This window comes from Equus przewalskii, chromosome 16, assembly GCF_037783145.1.
Source record: "Equus przewalskii isolate Varuska chromosome 16, EquPr2, whole genome shotgun sequence".
NCBI classification, from domain to species: Eukaryota; Metazoa; Chordata; class Mammalia; order Perissodactyla; family Equidae; genus Equus; species Equus przewalskii.
Genome location: NC_091846.1, coordinates 5,350,358 through 5,372,218, shown reverse-complemented (window position 1 = coordinate 5,372,218; position 21,861 = coordinate 5,350,358). Strand labels below are relative to the sequence as shown.

The following is a 21,861-nucleotide window of genomic DNA, read 5'->3' as shown; positions in this document are numbered from 1 at the left end:
ACGTGTCCTAAGGCAGCAGGGATTGGTAAATTAAATGGATAGAAAGTGTGTAGCATGTTAAATTCTAAACACACATATACATCACATCACCAGGTGCTATCTTGCAACAGTAAGAGGCCCTCTCCTTTCTTTCTCTATAGCTATTATTCTTATCCATTGTGTGCATTATAAGTGTAGATATTAAGATTGATGAGGGAAAGTTCAGAGGGAAGAATGAAGGCGAGGTGTTTCTTAAAGTATTCTCCCCAGGACCACTCTAATTTTTCCAATTCTGCAGTAATTAAGAAAACTGTGGGGGCCGGCTCCGTGGCCGAGTGGTTAAGGTCGCATGCTCCATTGCGGTGGCCCAGGGTTCGGATGCTGGGCACGGACATGGCACCGCTCGTCAGGCCACGTTTAGGCGGCGTCCCACATCCCACAACTAGAAGGACCTGCAACTAAGATATACAACTATGTATGGGGGGGGTTGGGCGGGGGGGAGTGGTTTGGGAAATAAAGCAGAAAAAAAAAAAAAGATTGGCAACAGTTGTCAGCCCAGGTGCCAATCCTTAAAAAAAAAAGGAAGATTGGCAACAGTTGTTAGCCTAGGTGTCAATCTTTTTTTTTAAAAAAAAAAAGAAAACTGTGGGAAAATATAAATATAAGAAATTTAGAAAAGTTCATGATGGAACTCTAACAAAAATTAATAAATTCAGGAAACTCATAAATAAAAATCACAATAAACAGCACAGTCAAGGTAACACCTAGTAAGAATCAGGTGAGCAAGGAGAATTTACACTCCTCTTGTTGGTACCTAACTTAAGAGGTTTTTTTGTCAGATAAACTAGTTTTTAGTTTTATTCTGTCAAACTCTTCAAATCATTTCCTACTAAAAAGATAAACCTGTCAATTCCCAATGGAAAGAACTGAAATAATGAAAAATGATTATAACTCATAGATTCAGCGGAACAGAAAATCCCAAAATTTAAATAAAGATGTAAAATAATCAACCTCTAAACCTAAAATCTAATATCTAACTTCCGTAAATGCCACACAAACAAGGAAAAGACCTTCAAATTAATCTATTAGACAATGATAAAGAAATTGTATATGGCCGTGAAGTAACAACTCTCCATATAACTACAGTCAGAAGAATTAACTTTAAGGAAATGAAACTGTTTTTACATTCAGTTTGGCATTATAGCTTCTGTTATTTCCATACAAACGCAGCAGGATTTTCCGTCTTTCTTGAATCTCTTTGTGGAGATTTATCAATTGAGTTTGTCTACTACGAAAACTATAATTAAACTGTACAGTAAGCTATTTATATGTCTGCAATAATTTCCTTTTCAAGATACAACAGACTTCAGTTTTATTCTGCAAAATCGTTTTCAATTATATATTTAATCTCTATGTTATTGCTTAAATTACACAAGCACCACCCTCTAGCCCAGATCCTGGCTGAAGACTCTGGCAGCAGCTGCCACACATGTTAAAGGGTTATTATTACGTTCAATAGGAGCCACATGTGCCAGTCGGCCACAACAATTTGTACCCTATGATCTAATTCAACCTATCAGATTTTGCTAATTTTTTTTAAAGGAACAAAGTGTGATTCCTAGTGCTCATGAATCAGAAATGGAAAACAAATGTTCCAGAAGTGAGGCATCCTAGAATTGTCACTTTCTCTCTAGATCCCCAAACAGGTAACTATTTAGGAACTTGGAGAATCTGACAAGATAAGCTGTACCAAACACTGCTCTTAAAATTTAGATTTCCTTAACTGGTCACTAAAGAAAACAAGGAAAGGATTCATATTCATGCAGCTGGGAAAAAAAGGGCTGCCCTAGAAACCATTTCAGTAACAAAGGAAAAAAAAGGGAAAGACCACCAAAAAGGTAAGTAGGGCGCAGGGGGTCCAAGGTCCTTAAAAAGAAAATAACATTTTAAATATTGGCAACATAATTCTTCACACAGCTCCCAGAGGACTTGTGAAGGAACATGCTGCAAACTTTTCTCCCGGGTAGCGAGGAGGCAGAATGAATAAGTTTCATTCAAAGGTGAACATCAGCCTTTGGCAAAGATTGCAGAGAAAGCGGACATACTTTTCTTCCTGTTGAATTCAGGATTGAGCATCTGTGTGGAGGGGGAGACGGAGCAGTGGAAACTTAGGCACACTCCTGGAGAAAGTGAGATTGGTAGACCCGTTCTGGAGAGAAGTTAGGCAATATCTCGTAGCACTGAAGATGTACACATAGGGTGGCTCAATTTCTGTTTCTAGGGACATACCTGAGAGATTCCTACATGTGTGCACAGGAGACGTGCACATACAATGCTGTTGGCAGCACTTGTGATAATATAAAAACTGCAAAACAATCCAAAATGTCTGCCAGCAAGTTTTACATACTGTACAGCAATTAACTAGAGCTAGATTTATCAACATGAATAAATGTCAAACAAGTGAACACAGCAAACTGCACAAAGACATATAAAACACGGCATCCTTAACACAAAAATGAAAAGCCCAAAACAAGTGTGTATACAGCTTATGGATACAAACATGAGTAAGGCCAAGGTATAAAGACATGCCAGACGGTGGATCTCTCTCGGGCAGCGGGATAAAGGAGGAGAACTAACAGCATTTCAATTATCTGTAATGTTCTGTTTCTTCTAAAAACCATCTAGCAAGCTAGAACACCTAGCACTAAAAAGGACTACCGGCAGAGAATGTGTCCATCTCATCACTACTTTAAAAGGAACGATTCTGTCACTCGACCATGAAGTACAATGTTTGACACAGGATTGGGGAGACACACCTTATCAGATTAAGAAAGTCCACGCCTACACTCCAGGATTAAAAGTTTGTTGCTGTTGTTGGGTACTGATCAATGAATGCTCAATTTTTGGATTTTTTTTTTCTGCATCTAATTAGATGATTGTATGGTTTTTTCTTTTATCTGTTAATGAAGTAAAGTCATTAATAACAGACTTATCTAAAGAAAACACACGCCTACATTCCTGGAATTAAACCCAACTAGATCAGAGGTATAATTTTTCTTTTTTACATTATTGGATTTGGTTCGCCGATCTATTATTAAATAATTTTATCTCTCAGTTCACAGCAGAGATTGACCTGCAATTGTTATCATTTTGCTCCTTTTGGTTTTTATTTGCAGGTTACATTAGCATCAGACTACATTGAACAGCACTATTGACTTTTTCTTATTTTCTGGAAGACTTTGTATAAAATTGGAACTGTTTGTTCTTTTACTGTTTGATAAAACTAGACTACAAACATCACAAGCGTGTCTGGTGTCCTCTTTGTAGGAAAACTTATAAGAAGCGATACCACTTCTTTCACGGGTGTAGGGTTATTCAGGTTTTTCATTTCCTTGAGTCTGATTCTGAAAGTTTTATATTTTTCCTAAGTAATTACCCATTTTATCTAAGCTTTAAATTTATTTACATAAAGTTATTCCATAGTATTCTCTTATTACTCTAATCACCGATCTCCCTATCTATGGTTCTCTTTTCTCATTGCTAAAAAAAAATTGTTTTTCCTTAAACACATTGGCTTGTGTCGATCTTACTAGTCTTTCTGAAGAATCTATTTTTGGTTTTGTTGATCTTCTCTGCTCTTTCACTAACATCTTAAATTGTACATACAGCTCACTAATTTTTAATCCTTTCTTCTCTTATAATATAGTCAGTGATGCTACAAATTTCTCTCGGGGATATTCATATCCCATGAGTTTTGATGCAAAGTATTTTTTCAATCATTTCAGTTCTAAGTATTTTCTAATTTCCAGTGTGATTTCCTCTCTTTGACTCCTGAATCATTTATAAGTGTAGTTTTAAAATTTTCAAGAGTATAAATTATTATAATGATCTTTGTGTGTGTGTGTGTGTGTGTGTTGAGGAAGATTGGACCTGAGCTAACATCTGTTGCCAGTCTTCCTCTTTTTGCTGAGGAAGGTTGGCCCTGAGCTAATATCTGTGCCCATCTTCCTCTATTTTGTATGTGAGATGCTGCCACAGCATGGCCTGATGAGCGGTGCATAGATCTGTGCCCAGGATCTGAAATGAAGCGAAGTTTGTGAACTTAACCACTACACCACTGGGCCGGCCCCTATAATGATCTTTTTTATCACTGATTTGTTAGTTCAGTGCATTGTGTTCACAGAACAGGAGCTGAATGATAACCAATTCTCGAAAATTTTGTTGAGACTTCTTTTATAACTTGCACGGTCATTTTTGGAAAACACTTTACTTGAAAGGAACATGAGTATAGAGAGACAGCTGGATATGTATGTATTTATGTATGGCATACTCACACACACATACGTATGACAAGTATGTGTGTATGTGTGTATCGTCTATGGCTGCTTTCTTATTACAATGGGAGAAATGAGTAGTTGTCACCTAGAGCATATGGCACGCAAAACCTAAAATATTTACTAGCTAGTCCTTTACAGAAAAAGTTTGCCTATTCTTGCCCTAGCTCTATGTACTCAGCACCTTACGCCTTTCCTTTGTGGCAACTGTCACAAAAAGAATTTAATTGTATAAGTCAAGATTTAATGGTTATTTGCTCAGAAAACACAGAAACTTGAGAAAGGCAGAGAATATGCTGTCATTTATTGCCATGTCTACAATCCTAGCAATCTCCCTGGCCTATTCAAAGCACTCAAATATCTGTTGATTGAATATTAATTCAGAAATTAAACATGCTATTTTCTTATTCTAAGCATGTTCTTTCATATGCTTTTTCCTTTACCATCATCTATCAAGAGGAAAACTCTATTTTTTAAAGCAGGATTTCTAAATCTGTGTTCCTTATCACAAGAGTTACTCATCAAAAGACAAATTCAGTGATCAAATAAGTGTGGTTAACAAAATATTCTATATCCACCTCTGCAAGATTCACAGTGCAATAAGCATATTAAAAAATGCATAAAGGAGCCAACCCTAACAGCCTAGTGGTTAAAGTTCAGTACACTGTGCTTTGATGGCCCAGGTTTGGTTCCTGGGTGCAGAACCACACCACTCATCTGTCAGTAGCCATGACGTGGTGGCGGTACACATAGAAGAACCAGAAGGACTTACAACTACACATAACTATGTACTGGGGCTTTGGGGAGGGAAAAAAGAGAGAGAGAGGAAATCCGGCAGCAGATGTTCACTCAGGGTGAATCTTTCCCAGCAAAAAAAAAAAAAAAAATGTGTAAAACTTGTAGCAGAGAAACACATTTATTTATAACTGTGTATCTCCCCAAATTATCATACATCCAAGGCTTGTTAACATTTCAAAAACATTGTTTTAGAACATGCAGCAACAGCAGACAATGGAACTAGAACTGGGTCAGTTTCCATTTGATCAGACAGAGCAGGAGTCAAAAAACCTTCTGTACATGACCAGATAGTAAACAGTTTAAGATCTGTGGGCCATTTGTTCTGTTGTGCAACTATTCAACTCTGCCATCATAGCACTAAAGCAGCCATTGCCAATACGGAAACGAATGTATCTGGCTATGTTCCAATAAAACTTTATTTACAAAACAAAAAAACAAACAACCCAATTAAAAAATGGGTAAAAGATCTAAACAGACATTTTTCCAAAGAAGATATACAGATGGCCAACAGGCACATGAAAACATATTCAACATCACTAGTCATTAGGGAAATGCAAATCAAAGCTACAATGATACATCACCTCACATCTATCAGAATGGCCCAAATTAACAAGACAAGAAATAACAAGTGTTGGAGAGGATATGGAGAAAAGAGAACTCTCACACACTGCTGGTGGGAATGTAAACTCGTGTAGCCCCTATGGAAAATAGTATGGAGATTCCTCAAAAAATTAAGAGTACAATAACCATATGATCCAGCTATTCCACTGCTGAGTATTTATTCAAAGAACATAAAAACATGAATGCTTAAAGATACATGCACCCCCATGTTCACTGCAGCATTATTCACAATAGCCAAGATATGGAAAAAAGCTAAGTGCCCATCAACTGACAAATGGAGCAAGAAGATGTGGTAAATAATCAATGGATACTATTCAGCCATAAAAAGATGAAATCCTCCCATTTGCGACAACATGGATGGACCTTGAGGGTATTATACTAAGTAAAATAAGTCAGACAGACGGAGAACGTCAAACACTGTATGATCTTACTCCTAAGTAGAAGATAAAAACAACAACAACAACAAACAAACACATGGATACAGAGATTGGATTGGTGGTTACCAGACGGGAAGGGGGGAGGGAAGAGGGCAAAAGGAGCCACAGGGCACATGTGTATAGTGATGGATGGTAATTAGTCTTTGGGCAGTGAACATGATGTAGTCTACAAAGAAATCGAAATATAATTATGTACACCTGAAACTTATATAATATTATAAACCAGTTACCTCAATTAAAAAAAATAATAAAGATTGTTATAATCCTAAAAAAAAAAACAGGTAGTAAGCTAGATTTGGTCCAATAGCCAGAGTTTGCTGACCCCTGCACTAACGGACTTAAAATTATCTACATTGTACTATCCAATATGGTAGCCACTAGCCACATGTGGCTATTTAAATTACTCAAAATTATAGTTCCTCAATCAAACTAGTTATGTTTTCAGGTGATTAATATACACTTGTGCCTAGTGATTGTTGTAATAAACAACAGAGAAAAACATTTTCACTTCTCCTTAACCCCTTATAGAAAAAATTTTTTTAATATACTGAACTTTATATTTTACACTGCTTTAAAACTTAAGCTCTGGGTAATAAAAGGAGAAAAGCATCTGAATGGAGTAATGTTAAGACCAAATGAATATGCTCAGTTGGACCAAAACATTTTTCAGTAGGCTTATAATTTAAATTTAAGAACTAGACTATTATGTTGGATGAAGGAGACTGTCGTAACTTAATAAATCAAGAACCTCCCCGCTGAAGGCAGAGCAGAGAGCTCGTCTTGTGGAAATTAGTCAGAGAAATCTCAGCTAAACTGGAGTCAGGAAGGCCTGTAGGGGGAGCTCTCATGCCCTGTCATACATCATCAAGTACTCCAAACACGGAGAGACAGACAATTGCATCTCTGACAGGAAGTACAACTGCTTGACCGCCAAAGGAAGATTTCTCTCCCCACCCAGCAACAGCCCAGCCAATGAGAAACGCCACAGCTTGGTCAATGAGACGCCCTTGCTGCCCTGAACTGACACTTTCCCTCAATGGACTTTCCTTTAGAACAGTCCCTGCCCACTCCCCTTTTTCTCTATAAAAGCAAGCTCCCCTCCTTTGTTCTCTAGATCTGCCTATAGTTCAGCACAGGATACACATCCAAGTTGTAAATCTTTTGGCTATTCATGAATAAACTTATTTTGAGGGTAAAATAACAGGCAAATTTGCCTTTTAAGTTGACAGTCTCTAAGAGATAATAATCATGTTCCTACTTATATAGTAAGCTATGGTTTTTATCTGCCAATGAATTATTTTTCTTCAACATGTTCTTAAATCATGCATTTAAGACTGTTCTCGGGGCCGGCCCGGTGGCGCAGCGGTCAAGTGTGCACATTTCACTTCAGTGGCCCGGGGTTCGCTGGTTTGGATCCCAGGTGCAGACATGACACTGCTTGGCACACCATGCTGTGGCAGGCGTCCCACATATAAGGTAGAGGACGACGGGCACGGATGTTAGCTCAGGGCCAGTTTTCCTCAGCAAAAAAGAGGAGGATTGGCAGCAGTTAGCTCAGGGCTAATCTTCCTCAAAAAAACCAGCCTGTTCTCATCTTGAAAGATTTAAAAGAAAATGAACATTCAAACAGCAACAGAATCAGCAACAGCTTTACATTTCATGGTTTACCTAGCACTACACATCAAATAGGAAAAGCAGAAAAGATCCCTACAAATTGAAAATTCATCAGTATTTCAAGTTACAAGCTATGCAGCTATCTATTAAGAATTCATTTTGCTGTAATAGCTTCAAGTTTTTTATTTATTTATTTATTTATTAAAGATTGGTGCCTGAGCTAACAACTGTTGCCAATCTTCTTTTTTTTCCTGCTTTTTTTTTCTCTCCCCAAATCCCCCCAGCACACAGTTGTGTATTCTTAGTTGTGGGTCCCTCCATTTGTGGCATGTGGGATGCCGCCTCACCATGGCCTGATGAGCAGTGCCACGTCTGAGCCCAGGATCCGAACCGGCGAAACCCTGGGCCACCAAAGCAGAGCGTGCAAACTTAACCACTCGGCTACAGGGCCGGCTCCTAGCTTCAAATTTAGAACATATTAAATATAACTTCAATTCAGAGGATTTCAACTCCACAACTGATACTGGGAAAATATCCAAATGTCCAACATTTATATTACTTGTACACAAATACGGTAAGTTCTTTTAATTCATTGGCAAATACATTACAGATAAATTGGCAAAACTTATCTGGAGGGCAAGGAGAATATGAATATATGTACACACATGTTGTGTGTGTGTGTGTGTGTGTGTGTGAATGTGTGTCCATGTGCATGGATAGTCTCCATCCAAAAAGGTATATTCTCTTAACCTAGGATCCTTACTTTTAGGAATTTATTCTAAGAAAATAAACTGCAGAAAACAAAATATGTTCCCAAACATGAAATGTTAGAAACAACCTCAATATCCAATAATTAGTGAAGAGTTAAATAAACCATAGAAACATATACAATGAAATGTATGTCATTCTCTAAAAGGGGGCTCCAGCTACAAATTTATTGATCTTGAGACAGAATTTCAGTTAACAGAGAAGAAAACCAGGTTGACAAGAATATCTGTTGTGTATAATTCCCCCCACCTTTTGTTTTGTGGTGAGGAAGACTGACCCTGTGCTAACATCTGTGCCAATCTTCCTCTGTTTTGTATGTGGGTTGCTGCCACAGCATGGCTGAAAAGTGGTGTAGGTCTGCGCTCAGGATCCAAACCCATGAACCCTGGGCTGCCAAAGTGGACCACGCCAAACTTAACCACTACGCCATCGGGCTGGCCCCTATAATTCCATTTTTTTAAATGGCTACATATATACATACTGTACACACATATGTGTGTATATACATATAGTTGTATTGACAGTGAATGAAAAGAGCTAAAACATAAATATACAATATTTACATATAAAATATTATATATAATCTATGAAAAATGTATATGTAGATATAAATATAAAATATATGCTTCTACTTGCCTCAGAAAAAATTCTTTAGGGGCCAGCCCTGTGCCCAAGTGGTTTAAGTTTTCTGCGTACCACTTTGGCAGCCTGGGTTCCTGGGTTTGGATACTGGGTGCAGACCTACCCCACTCATCAGCCATGCTGTGGAGGCATCCAACATATAAAGTAGAGGAGGATTGGCACAGATGTTAGCTTAGGGCTAATCTTCCTCAAGCAGAAAAAATACGAAGATTGGCAATAGACGTTAGCTCAGAGTCAATCTTCCTCACCAAAAAGAAAAGTTCTTATACTATTAACCAAATTTTTAATTGTAGCTCTTTGGGTAGTAGGATTCCAAGCAATTTTTCTTTTTTCTCATTTATATCTATTTTTCCAGTTTTTTCTGCTTTAAATGGATTGAGTAATCTTAAAAAAGGGGGTAAATGAGGCTTAAAACTATTAGATTGCCAGAAAATCTAAACTATCCTAGGAAGAAAGCTTGGAGGTTATGCTCCCATTAATCAAGTGAACTACATCAAAGGTTCTGTTTCAGATACATCTTGGAAGTCATTCCAAACAAAACATGGCCAGGTTTACATAAGTTACCTTATATAGGAACAACAGTGCTTAGAAACTTGACCACAGAATAAACTTCATTGATGAAGGAATTTGACAGACTGAAGCCTCCGATGTAACAATTCTTCCCTTACAATACCTAGGCTGCACTGTCACGTGACGGCAAAGCAGGCTGTTATCCCAGCCTAGGAACTGCCATCGTTGTTGACATTAAACATTTTTCTTGATGTACCTTTATGATACACCATGTAATCGCTGATTTTCCTCACTCAGGAAGTCAGCCATGCTAAGGGTCATCAGGCTCCCTGGCAGGTTTGCCTGCCTGTCTCTCCATGCTTCTGATACTTTCAAGGATACCATTAGCACTAGAGATAGACAAAGCCTCCTGAGTTCACCCCCCCCCCCCCGGACACCAAAGCTGGATTCCACAGACATGGATCATCTATCACAAACAAATCCATCGGATGGGAACGATTCTTCAAGCAGCTACAGTAGAACAAAAGGGTACTACCAGCTCTGTTTTGTGAAAAACATAAACAAAAGTATAATTGCTAGATCATGAAGAGTTTAATACAGTAAGTTTAAAGTTCTGATTGATTCACCTAATTATTTCAAGAACATTAGTAACAAATATCCTCCACTTTCACTTAAACAGAGAAAATGTTAATAAAAGAATATTCTTTTTATTGGTAGAATTTATTTATAAAAATCATGGTTTATGATGCATTAAGAGAAGAATAAAGTTGCCCATTAATTTGCTCACTAGATAGGGAAATAGATTACCACACTAACCAAAGATCTGCCAAAAGTCTTAGCAAAACACACAGAAATCTCTATACTTGTTTTCTCCAATTCTCCACCCAATCCTTTGAACACATTCCAGTCAGGCATTCATCTCCACAACACCCTCCAAACAGCTCTTGAAAGCAGTGACCTCCACATGGTTAAATCCAATAATTAATTCTCAGACCTCCTCTCAATGGACCTATAAAGCAGCATTTAACAGTTGTTGCTTCCCTCCTTCTTGAAAGGCTTGGTTGTACTTGGTTTCCAGGAGCCAACCTCTCTTGTTTCCCTGCCTATTTCAATGGCCACGCTTTCTTGGTCTCCTTTGCCAGCTCTCATCTCCCAAACTTTTAAACAACGAAATACTCCCAGAGCTTAATTCTTAACCTCTTTGCCATCTCTAATCAATCTAGGGGTCTCATCAAGTCTCATAGTTTCACAATGGTACGCTGACTACTCCCAAGAATCTCTCTCCCCTGGACTCCCAGACTGAAATATTCAACTGCCTGTGGATATCCAACAGTCACCACAACCCTAAACGTGTCCGAAAGACTCCTGATTCCTCCAAGCATCCTTGCTGCTCCTACAGTCTTCTCCCACTCAGAAATGGCAACTCGATCTTTCCAGTTGCTCAGAGCCAAACCCTTGGAGGCTTATATCCCACATTCAATATATCAGCAAATCCTGCCAGCTTTACTGTGAAAATACTATACACCCGGAATCTCACCACCTCCCATCACTGATACTGCTAACACCCTGATCCAGTCCACACCATCATCTCCTACTGGATTAGTGCAACAGCCTGCTAACTGGGCCCTCTGCTTCCGCCCTCATCTCCCTGTAGCCCAAATGGAGGTATCTAGCCCAGTAGCCAGATACCCTTTTCAAAGGTAAAACAGATCATGTCATTCTTCTACTCAGATTCCACCAATGACTACCCATTTTACTCAGAATAAAAGCCAAGTCGTAACAATGACTTATAAGGCTACAAGTTGAGGTCCCACTATTTCTCTGACTCCCTCTGCCACTGTCCCCCTCACCCACTCCACTCCACACACTCCCTCCCTCACTGCACTGCAGCCAAATGCTGTTCAAACAGAGTTGGAATGCATCAGCCCTGGGTCTTGGCACATGGTGTACCACCTTCCTGGGACACTATTCCTCCAATATAGGCTGATGGCATTTACCATCCAAACCAGGATACTTTGGAGAGTCAGCAGGGGCACTCTTAAAATTGTGCCAGGACAACAGGTGTAAACTGAAACTATCCCAGGCAGAGTGAGATGTGTAGTCTCCCACCCAGACAGCCCCGTAGCCCCCTCCCTCATAGTCTGCTCAGATACCATCTTATTAGAGAGAATTCCTCTAACCACTGTACATACCATAGTAACCACTGAACTCCTGATTTTCATGTCCTCCTCATCCTGCTTTATGTTTATCAATAACACTTATCACTAACATATAACAAAAAAATGTTTTTAATAGTCTCTCTGCCCTTTACATGTAAGCATCGTCAAAGGATTAAAAGAATTATCAATTGAATATGCCTAAAATTAAATCAGGAAAAAAAATTGCCCAAGCAACATTTCTAGTAAACCACAATCTTACTTCCCCCACAAAAGATGTTGAAGAAAAAAATATAGTTATAAGGTGATCTTACCAAGTAGGTAAATATTATCGAGAATGTATGATCAAGACGGTAGGAAAAAATGGGGAGAAATTTTCAGACAAATATTTTAGCACTTTCACTTTAAGAGTTGCGAGGAGGATTAAGAGAGAGAACTCATGTAAAGTGCTGGGTGCTCACGGATAAGCACTCAACAGACGAAAGCTTTTGTTACTGGATTGGCTGCTTAAGATACATTACCCCCATCTTCCACAATAAAAGCCATGACAACACAAGCATTTCCAAACACATCTTTCCAAAGTGTTCGCTCCATACCGAAAAAAAGCCCTCAGCACATCGCATTTTAAAACGTCACTTTCATCTTGAAGCAACAAATAACAACAGTGTGCCTGTGGGTATGAATATGCGCGTGTGGTTACATATTTTAAGTAACTTACCATAGAGGCACCTGTCATCAAAGAAAAGAGTTTAAAGTAGAGAACTGGACTAATAAAAAATAAATAATAACTGTGACTTACACAACAAGAATTGATTGCGAGTCAAAGACTAAAGCACAGGGAGCAGGATTTGAACCAGCCAGGCATTCCAGCGCCTGCTCCCGCAACCATTACGCTATCACCCCTGAGCCTGCTCACTGTTAAGTTCTCTGCCGTGGGAACAAACAATAGCAATAGAAACAAAAGAGTAAACTTCTGAGTGGTGCACAAGGTGTTCATGGTCACTCAGCACGTCACTGCAAAATACTGTAATGGGTCTATTGTATGTTAAAGGTCTGAATTTTATAAAATCATCCACATCAATGAGATCTTATAGCATTCTGTGTCCTCCTGATTCCTACTTGCCTTTAAATAGGCCAGTGCTGGATATTGTTTATTGATTGACTCTCAGCATCTATTCCCATCCTCCTCTACGTTTTTCTCTATATTGAAGGGACTGCAAGGCTAAAAACCACATTGTCCAGACTTCCTTATTAGCAGGATTCTAGATGAATTCTCTTAACAAGCTACATCTGCTTAAGATTTGGGAGACAGAAAAGAGACAGCTATTCCCTTCCACGCGGAGGAATTTAGAAGATCTATCATACGTATGTTGAAGGATCTAAAGGAAAGCATGAATACAATAAAGAGAAATGGAAGAATCAAATGGTTCTTACATTACAGACCAAAAAACCCACAATATTTGACATCTGCAAGACCTGTAAACTGAAAACTACAAAATATTGCTGAGAGAAATGAAAGAAGACCTAAGGAAATAAAAGCTACGCCATGTTCACGGATTGGAAATGCGTATTTTTCACAAACGGCACTGGAAGAATCTAAATATACACATGGGAAGTAAACTGGATCTCAATCTCTACCTCATTCCATGCACGGAAGATGAATCGGAGACTCAAATTTATAAGCCAAAACTATAAAACTCCTAGAAGAAAACATAAGAGGAAATCTTTCCAATCTTGGAGTAAGTGCACATTTCTTAGAGCACCAAAGATCTACTCATACAAAAATTTAAAAAAGAAATTAGACTTCAACAAAATTAAAAACTCCTGTTCTTCAAAAGGATACTTGAATTCATTTTCTATTGCTACATAACACATTGCCACAAATTTATCCGCTTTGAATAACAGACACACATATTAGCTCTGTCTCCATGGACCACTTTAGCTGAACCTGTGGTTAGCGTCTCACAAGGAGGTAATCAAGCTGTTGATCAAGCTAGGGTCTCACCTTAAGGCTTGACTGAGGAGGACCTGTTTCTAGCCTTCCTCAGGTTTGTTGGGCAGAATTCATCTCCTTGCAGCTGTAGGACTAAGGTCCCAATTTGCTTGCTGGCTGTAGGCTAAGGCCACTGTCAGCTCCTAGAGGCTGTCTGCAGTTCCTTGCTACATGGTCCTCTCCATAAGCCTTCTCACAATATGGCAGCTTAGTTCTTAAAGCTATCAAGGCAGAAAGTCTCTCATCAAGTCTGCTAAGATGGAGTCTTATATAATGTAACATAATCAAGGGAGTGACATTCCATCACCCTTGCCATACTCTTTTGGTTAGAAGTAAATCACAAGTTCCACACATATTTAAATGGAGGAAATTACACAAAGGTATGGACACCAGGAGGGAGGAAGTGTTGAAAGTCACCCTGGGTCTATCCTTCCTACCACTGTTAAGAAAATATCTCCAATACACATCTCTAACACAGGGCTTATCTCCGGGATATATAAGAACTCTTATCACTCAGTAAGACAACACAAAGCCAGTTTAAAACTGGGCCAAAAATTTGACAGAGACTTCACAAAGAAAGATTTTTCTAACAGCCCTTAAGTACAAGAAACATTAATAGTCAACACTAATAGTCATCAGGGAAATGCAAATTAAAGCCATGATAAGATACCACTACATACCCACTAAAATGGTTAAAATTAAAATGACTGAAAATACCAAGTACTGGAGAAGATGTGGAGCACTGGAAACTCTCAGGTAGTACTCATGGGAGTGTGAAATGGAAACTGTTTGACAGTTTCTTACAGAGCTAAATATACATTTTCCTTACGACCCAACAATTCTATGTATTTATCCAAGAGAAATGAAAACGTGTCCACACAAAAACTTGTACAAAAAATGCTCACAGAAGCTTTATTCATAATAGCCTCAAACTGAAAATCACTGAAAAGTCCATCAACAGATGAATGGATAAACAAATTATAGTATATCCAAACAATGAAATATTACTCAGCAATAAAAAGGAATAACTAATGATACATGCAGCAACATAGATGAATATCAAAATAACTATGTTGAATGAAAGAAGTCAGACAAAAGCAGAGTCTATCGTTTGGTTCCACTCATAAGAAATTCTAAGACAAGCACAATTAATCCATCACAATAGAAAACAGACCTGTGGTTGCCTAGGGATGAGGAGGGTTGGCTGCGAAGGGACATGAGGGAACTTTCTGGGATGATGGAAATGCTCCCAAGGTAGGAGTCAATGAATGTTGTAGTCACACTCACCAGGTCTCTTCCCATGGAAGTTAGGACAATGACTGAGAAAGAGTGGGACCTTAAGAACCAGAACAGGGACATCTGTATCAATTTGAATGAATCCAAACCCCCGACCTCCAAATTCCTTTCCCTCTCTTTTGCCAGCAGAAGGGCAAATCCTCTCTCTCTGAGGAGAGCCCCACGCCATGCTTGAAGAGCCCGTATCGACACTACTTTTAGTACCAGGTTCTGTCTTACTAGTGGGGTGAGGCTAAACCAAGAGACCTCCCGAACCCCCATGCAGTATTTCAAACTATATAATTTTTTCTCACAGACACACAAAAATCCAGAGGGAATCTGCAGAGTTTGCTCTCCAAAGTCATCCAGGGACCCAAAGAGGTGGAGCAGCTCTGCTGTCCTCACTACAGAGCTTCCTCAACACAGTAACTTCCAAAGTGGCTCCAGCTGTTGCCATTTCCAGCCAGCAAAACGTAAGTGGTGAGACACCAGGGCAAGGGATTCCCTTTTCAACGGGTAAGGCAGAAATTTCCCGCCTCACTTCTCTTCACATGCCACCAGCGAGAATTAAACCTCACGGCCACACCCAGTGACAGCGATGCTGAGAAACGCAGTCTCGGCCACAGATGCCATCAGTGGACTTTACAGCATTCCACTCCCATTCCCCAGGAGGCATTCTATCAGTGACTATACATATTTGTTTCACAAAACTTTTGAGTTAAAGAATTAATATTTTGCTCAAAACAAATATCTTTTCCAATACATCCTTCTTTAGATGGTTCATCAAAAATAATAGGTTAACGAGTTAACACATGTTAGAAACAGCAGCACTTTTATCCAAATATGGAACAAATCTCCTAAATTTTATAACTTTGTAATTCCTGGTTTCTTAGAAAAGCCTAGCCTGGCTTCCCACGGGTCTCCCCTCCACGTTCATTTCAATTGTTGCTATGTTGTTTCTCTAGATTACTGCAGCAAGAAAAACAAAAGCTCCCCAAGGGGCTTGGCACTTTTTACCTTTTACTAACAAATATCAAAAGACATTTATCATTCAATAGCTAGCAGTAGGTTTTGTGAAACTTTAGAGAATAACCGATTTGAATATTACATGTTTTTTATAAATTGCTGATAAAATGGTAGATTTTTATTCTCATACTCAGGATTCTTAGTTTTTAAAGTCACACTAATTCCGATTGTTTCACATTACCACAGCTAATATTTCAGGATACCATATACATTTAGGGCAAGAGTGATTAATGACAATAGCTCTGTGGTAATTTTGAAATTTGTTTAACTTGTCAGATCTAATCATTGTTTTAACTCATCAAGTAGCCGAAGCAAAGCTTGAACCAGCACATGTGTCCAGCACTGCCATGTTGTTGCAGCTTCTGCTTACATGATTGTTATCTCAGTTCCTTTTTTTTCCCCCCACAGGAATCCTTTCAAGCCAGCACCTTGTGAGAGTGAGTTTTCCATAAATCCATTTAACTACTACACATAATGGTAATACATCACAATGAGCTAAAAGCAAACAAAATAGTGGGAGCCCCGGGGTCAACCTTTCTTACTCCTGGCACTCCACGCCTCCCTCCTCCGAGACATTCCTCCCGGACCCAGAAGTAAGATTGGGTGTGCCAGTGCCAATCAATATGTTATTATCAATAAATCTGACTTCTTAGTACTTTTTTTACAACTTAAAAAAAAGAAAGTCACAGTTTCTTCTGGCATCCTAACATCTCATCCAATGCCTCCCTGGGGTGTGCATGATCACCACCCCCAACCCTTGCCCCCCATTTCAGTGACCACCGATCTCATCTATATCACAGAACTTAGATGTTATTTTGGCAACAGCTGAAAAACTCAAAACAGAGAGATGAATTCTAATCATTTATAAGTATTTGGAGCTCCAGTCTGGACATACTTATTGGTCAAGTGAAGGTGATGGATGCAGCCCTGAGTCTTTGAGGCAAGCCTCTTAATTCCCTCACACTTATATGCAAGATGAAGTAAGAGAAGCCAGGCCCACTGCTTCTAATTCTTGGGCCATTTTCTTCATCCCTGTCTTGTCTGCTCCATCATCAGAGCCCTGCAACATTAATAGCTAACTTGGGAGCTCCACCAGGAATCTACTTTCTATCTAATTTACTGCCTTAGCACTTAGCCTTATTCCACACCTGCCAAATGAAATCTTAATGAGAATAGAAATGCCTTTAACTCAACTAAAGAATGAGGGAGGAGAAGAGGGGAAGGGAGAGGAGGTGGGACTCGAGTCAGAAATATGGAGTGTCCCTTTGAGTCTGGAACAAAAAAGAAGTACACAGAAATTGCACCTCTGCTCAGCAGATACTGAGTACATTAAAGTCATTATACTAAAAGACAAAGTTCAAAACTGGTTAAGGAAAAAGCGTCCTTAACAGGTTACGAAGGGAAGTCCAGCACACACCCATAAGCCCTCCAGTTCGGCCTCACAAATCACTGCTTGGGCTAGGTAAAGCAGGGGTCTCTGTGCGCTGCGAGCCTGAGAGCGCTACATAGAGTCAAAGTCCGTCTCTTGGATTCCAGAGAACGGCCTGTATGAGAGGGAAGCATAGGCTCACTTCCGAGTTACCTCCAGAAAATGAGGCTTATTTTAAGACTGTGGATACCTTGGAACTGGAAAACCATCAGCAAACAAGGGAGCTCCAGGTACAGACACCCTTGGTGTGCTCACAGGCTATGTGGATTCATCCAAGAGTTCTAGGCATGTCTCTGCGCTAGCACTCCACTCTCCTCTCTACCAGTGTGCTGTTGCATCTTCCTCCGTTTTGATCCCCTCCTAACATCAGCTTGCACTCAGCCCATCATGGCTACCCTAGCCACTACCTCATCAGTATGACCTTTTAAATAGAAGATCTAACTGATAACTGGAAAATTATCTTAAGTTTGTTCATGCATTCATTCAAACACTTACTGAGTGCCTAATTTAGGCAAAGCACTGTCTTGGAGGTAGAGATGTTCCTTTGAAAAGAAAATTAGACTTTTGCTCCATGGACCTTACATTCTAAGAAACTAAAAGGAGACAGAGAAAATAGAAAGTTTTCACAAAAACAAACAACCTGATTAAAAAATGGGCAAAGGATTAATAGAAATTTCTCCAAAGACTATATACAAGTGGGCAATAAGCACATGAAAAGATGCTCAACATCACTAATCATTAGGGAAATGTAAATCAAAACTACAATGAGATACCACTTCATATTCATCAGGACGGCGACTATCAAAAAACCCCAGAAAACAAGTGTTGGCGAGGATGTAGAGAAATTGGAACCCCTGTGCACTGTTGGTAGGAATGTAAAATGTTACAACACCTTTAGAAAACAGCATGGTGGTTCCTCAAAAAGTTAAACATAAAATTACCATATGATCCAGCAATTTCACTTCTGGGTGTATATCCACAAGAACTGAAGGTTTCAAAGAGTCATTTCGACATTCATGTTGATAGCAGCATTATTCACAATAGCCAAAATGGTGGAAGCAACCCAAGTGTCCATCGAGAAATAAATTGATAAACCAATGTGGTATATCCATACAACGAAATATTATTCAGCCTTTAAAAGGAAGAAAATTCTGACACATGCTGCAACATGGATGAACCTTGAGGACATCATGCTAAGTGAAATAAGCCAGTCACGAAAAGACAAATACTGTGTGATTCCACTCACGTGAGGTACCTACAGCCGTCAGATTCACAGACACAGAAAGCAGAATGGTGGTTGCCAGGGGTTTCACAAGGAGGAAGTGAGAAGTTGCTATTTAAGGGGTATAGAGTTTTAGTTTTGTAAGAGTTCTGGAGATAGAGGGTGGTGATGCTCACACAACAATGTGAACATATTTAATGCCATTGAACTGTACACTTAAAAATGGCTAAGATGGTAAATCTTATGTATATTTCACCACAATTTATATATACATATTATTATATTTATATGTATATAAATAATAATATAGATTATTTCCAGTGATGAAAAGGTCTACAGAGAAAATGAAGCCAGTGAAATTGAGAGTGCTGGGAGACGGGCACGCTTGGGTAGAGGGGGTTTCCGCACTACCCCAGAGCACGTGAGCATTAGAGTCAGGACGACCCAGGAGCGCTGGGCTTCTTGCTGGCAGTGACACAAACAAGGATAAGAGGCACACTGAGATAAATCCTGAAGAGCCCAAGCCAGAGAGAGGTATTTTGCTAATGGTGCCTTGGCGGCCGGCAGACTCTCTCCCTGACTTTAGAGTCTCAGAGGTAAAGAGCATCTTGGCCTCCACGTAGGATTCGTGGCTACGCCAATCTGCAAGTACAGAACTCTCTGTACTATATCTCCTTCCTTTAAAACTGTAACTAACCCTATCATCTGCTCCTAGCACTGAAATTTAAATATACTGCCTGGAAGGGTGGCTGTGGGTGCTGGCCAGTGACAAGCCCTTGTTAAAAGTCCTGACAAATGGAATCTCATTATTCAGCTCAAATCTTCATATCGAATCACTTCCCAGGTCACTGGTTACCCTCAAATCAGTTCCTGACCCTGGTCTCATTAGTGGCTTTAGGCCATGATGGGGTGGGTACACGTCCATAACATGCTCAGAGAACCACGCTGTTCAATTCTCCACGAGCTGGTGGCATTGGGATGTTGGGGAATTAAGTGCAGATGTATCCTATTACTAAATAAGTTTAAACAACTCCTGACACTTGAATATTATCTTTATTTTCAAGTTTGTACTAGAAAGAAAATCCTACAAGTCTCCTTAGTAACCAATACTGGAGTTAACCATTGCCACTTAATGTAAATCATAACAGGAAGTTAAACCAGATGAAAACTATCTCATTTTAAAGGCACAACCATTTTAAATGTAAAATAAAGTATTAGCATGAAACAATTTTCTAAGTTTACTATTTTGATAAAGATATGACTTTACGACATTTATTCATAAATAAAACAGAAAACACAGACTAGTTTTATAATTGCTTTTTAGTAAAAGAAAAAAAACCACCCCTGATTATCAGCCATAGTAGAAAAAGGGATTTTAATACACTTATATCAATATAACTTTTGAAAAGCTACTTACATCCAAAGAATCCTCCTTCAGCAGAATAAGGGCCATATTCTGTGACACCAACCGGCAGGAGTATCCTAAAGTGGAAGGAGGGACAACACAGGTGACTTTATCATCTTCCATGAACTCAGCATTTTTTAATTGTTATTCGAATTGAGCCCCCTTCTTACATCTCCCTTATTACTGTTTTAAGCCTATTGGTGCATACAGAGGAACTGGGCAGCAGTGAGGATAGGAAAAGTGAGTTTAAATTGATCTTGATTCTTGCAGACAGCTTGAATAGAACTGGTTGGGAAGGGCTTCAGAACGAATGGCTAAAACAAATACTTGCCAATTTTCTGAGGATTTTTCTTCATCCGTGTTAGCCTGTGGGATAACATTAGGATAAGCCTTGGATTATCTAAAGTAACAGCAAACACTTTAGGAAGACAAATGGAATCTAATGGTGCTCCTAAGTCAGCATCAACATGCCTGTCATAATAGCAAGATCCCTCATTTGCTTTTTTAAAAAGTAGGTCATTCTCACAACATATTTCAAAGGAATATTATTATACATTGAGGGAGTCACTTTTCCTACCAGAAGTTCAAAGCAACCCTCATCTCAAGAATTAAACCTGAGTTTAAAAAAAAGCTTGTTTTGGAACAAAAGTATTCCAATACTAATTCTTATCAACAATCTCCATGGTATTTTTAAATAAAGTTATCTCTGTAGGTTATGCAAGATACTCTTTTCTACTTTCTCTCCCAGAAGGTGAACATATTTTCCACGACGCTCTTTCCCACCCAGGCTTTGCGATCCACCCCGAGGCAGCTGGAGACACTCGGCGACACCACAGACCCGGAGGAAAGCCTCCTCTGAGCCTCCCCTCCAAAGCCACACGCTCTGGGCCTCGCGAGCCGGCTCCGCAGACCCCAAGACAGGCGTGGCATCAGGCTCTAGTCTTTCCTTCAAATTGCCCCCCAACCTCTCAGGGCCCCTCAAGAGCTGGCATTAATCTGTGCTTTTCACCACCCCCCTCTCAATTTATCACATTGAGAAAAGGCAAGAAAAGCAGCCTTCCACCTCGAAAACTGGCCCTCACAACCAGTCTTTTTCTCAGCACCTTAAGATAATGGATCAATGATTACAGAAGCAGGAAAGAAACCACCAGCACGTAGAATTTCAGCCTTCAAACAAGCACACACGTGACGGTCTCAGGCAGGGGCCTTAACCAAAGCTGTTCCTAAAGCAAGGAGGAGCCTGGCTCTCCACCGCACACCAGCTAAAATGGCCTCTCCCAGAAATGCCATGCTTCACGAGAAAAAGGGGGACAGGCATTTAACTAATAGTTAAGTCGCAGAACTGCTGCGTTTATGTGCTCAATTCTACGCAGGGGGTCCCCTTTTCATCCTGAAGAAACCCTGCTAAAAGGCACAAAATAGAATTCAAGACAGACAAAAATTAAGAACAAGAAAAACCTTGGTGGAGCCGGCTCTGCAGCGCAGCGGTTAAGTTCGCACGTTCCGCTTTGGCGGCCCAGGGTTTGCCAGTTCAGATCCTGGGTGCGGACATGGTGCTGCTTGGCAAGCCATGCTGGGGTAGGCGTCCCTCATATAAAGTGGAGGAAGATGGGCATGGATGTTAGCTCAGAGCCAGTCTTCCTCAGCAAAAA

General features: G+C 39.7%; 1 protein-coding gene across 11 annotated transcripts in view; it reads right to left on the bottom strand.

Annotated features, from left to right (window-relative positions):
• Positions 1 to 21,861, bottom strand: part of ATP8A2 (ATPase phospholipid transporting 8A2) — a 591,936-nt gene that overhangs the window by 365,207 nt on the left and 204,868 nt on the right. For all 11 annotated transcript variants that reach the window (XM_070578675.1, XM_070578681.1, XM_070578680.1 and 8 more), the window contains one exon: positions 20,222 to 20,286. In XM_070578675.1, the coding sequence (XP_070434776.1) occupies positions 20,222 to 20,286 (65 nt within the window). The remainder of the gene's footprint in view (positions 1 to 20,221; positions 20,287 to 21,861) is intronic.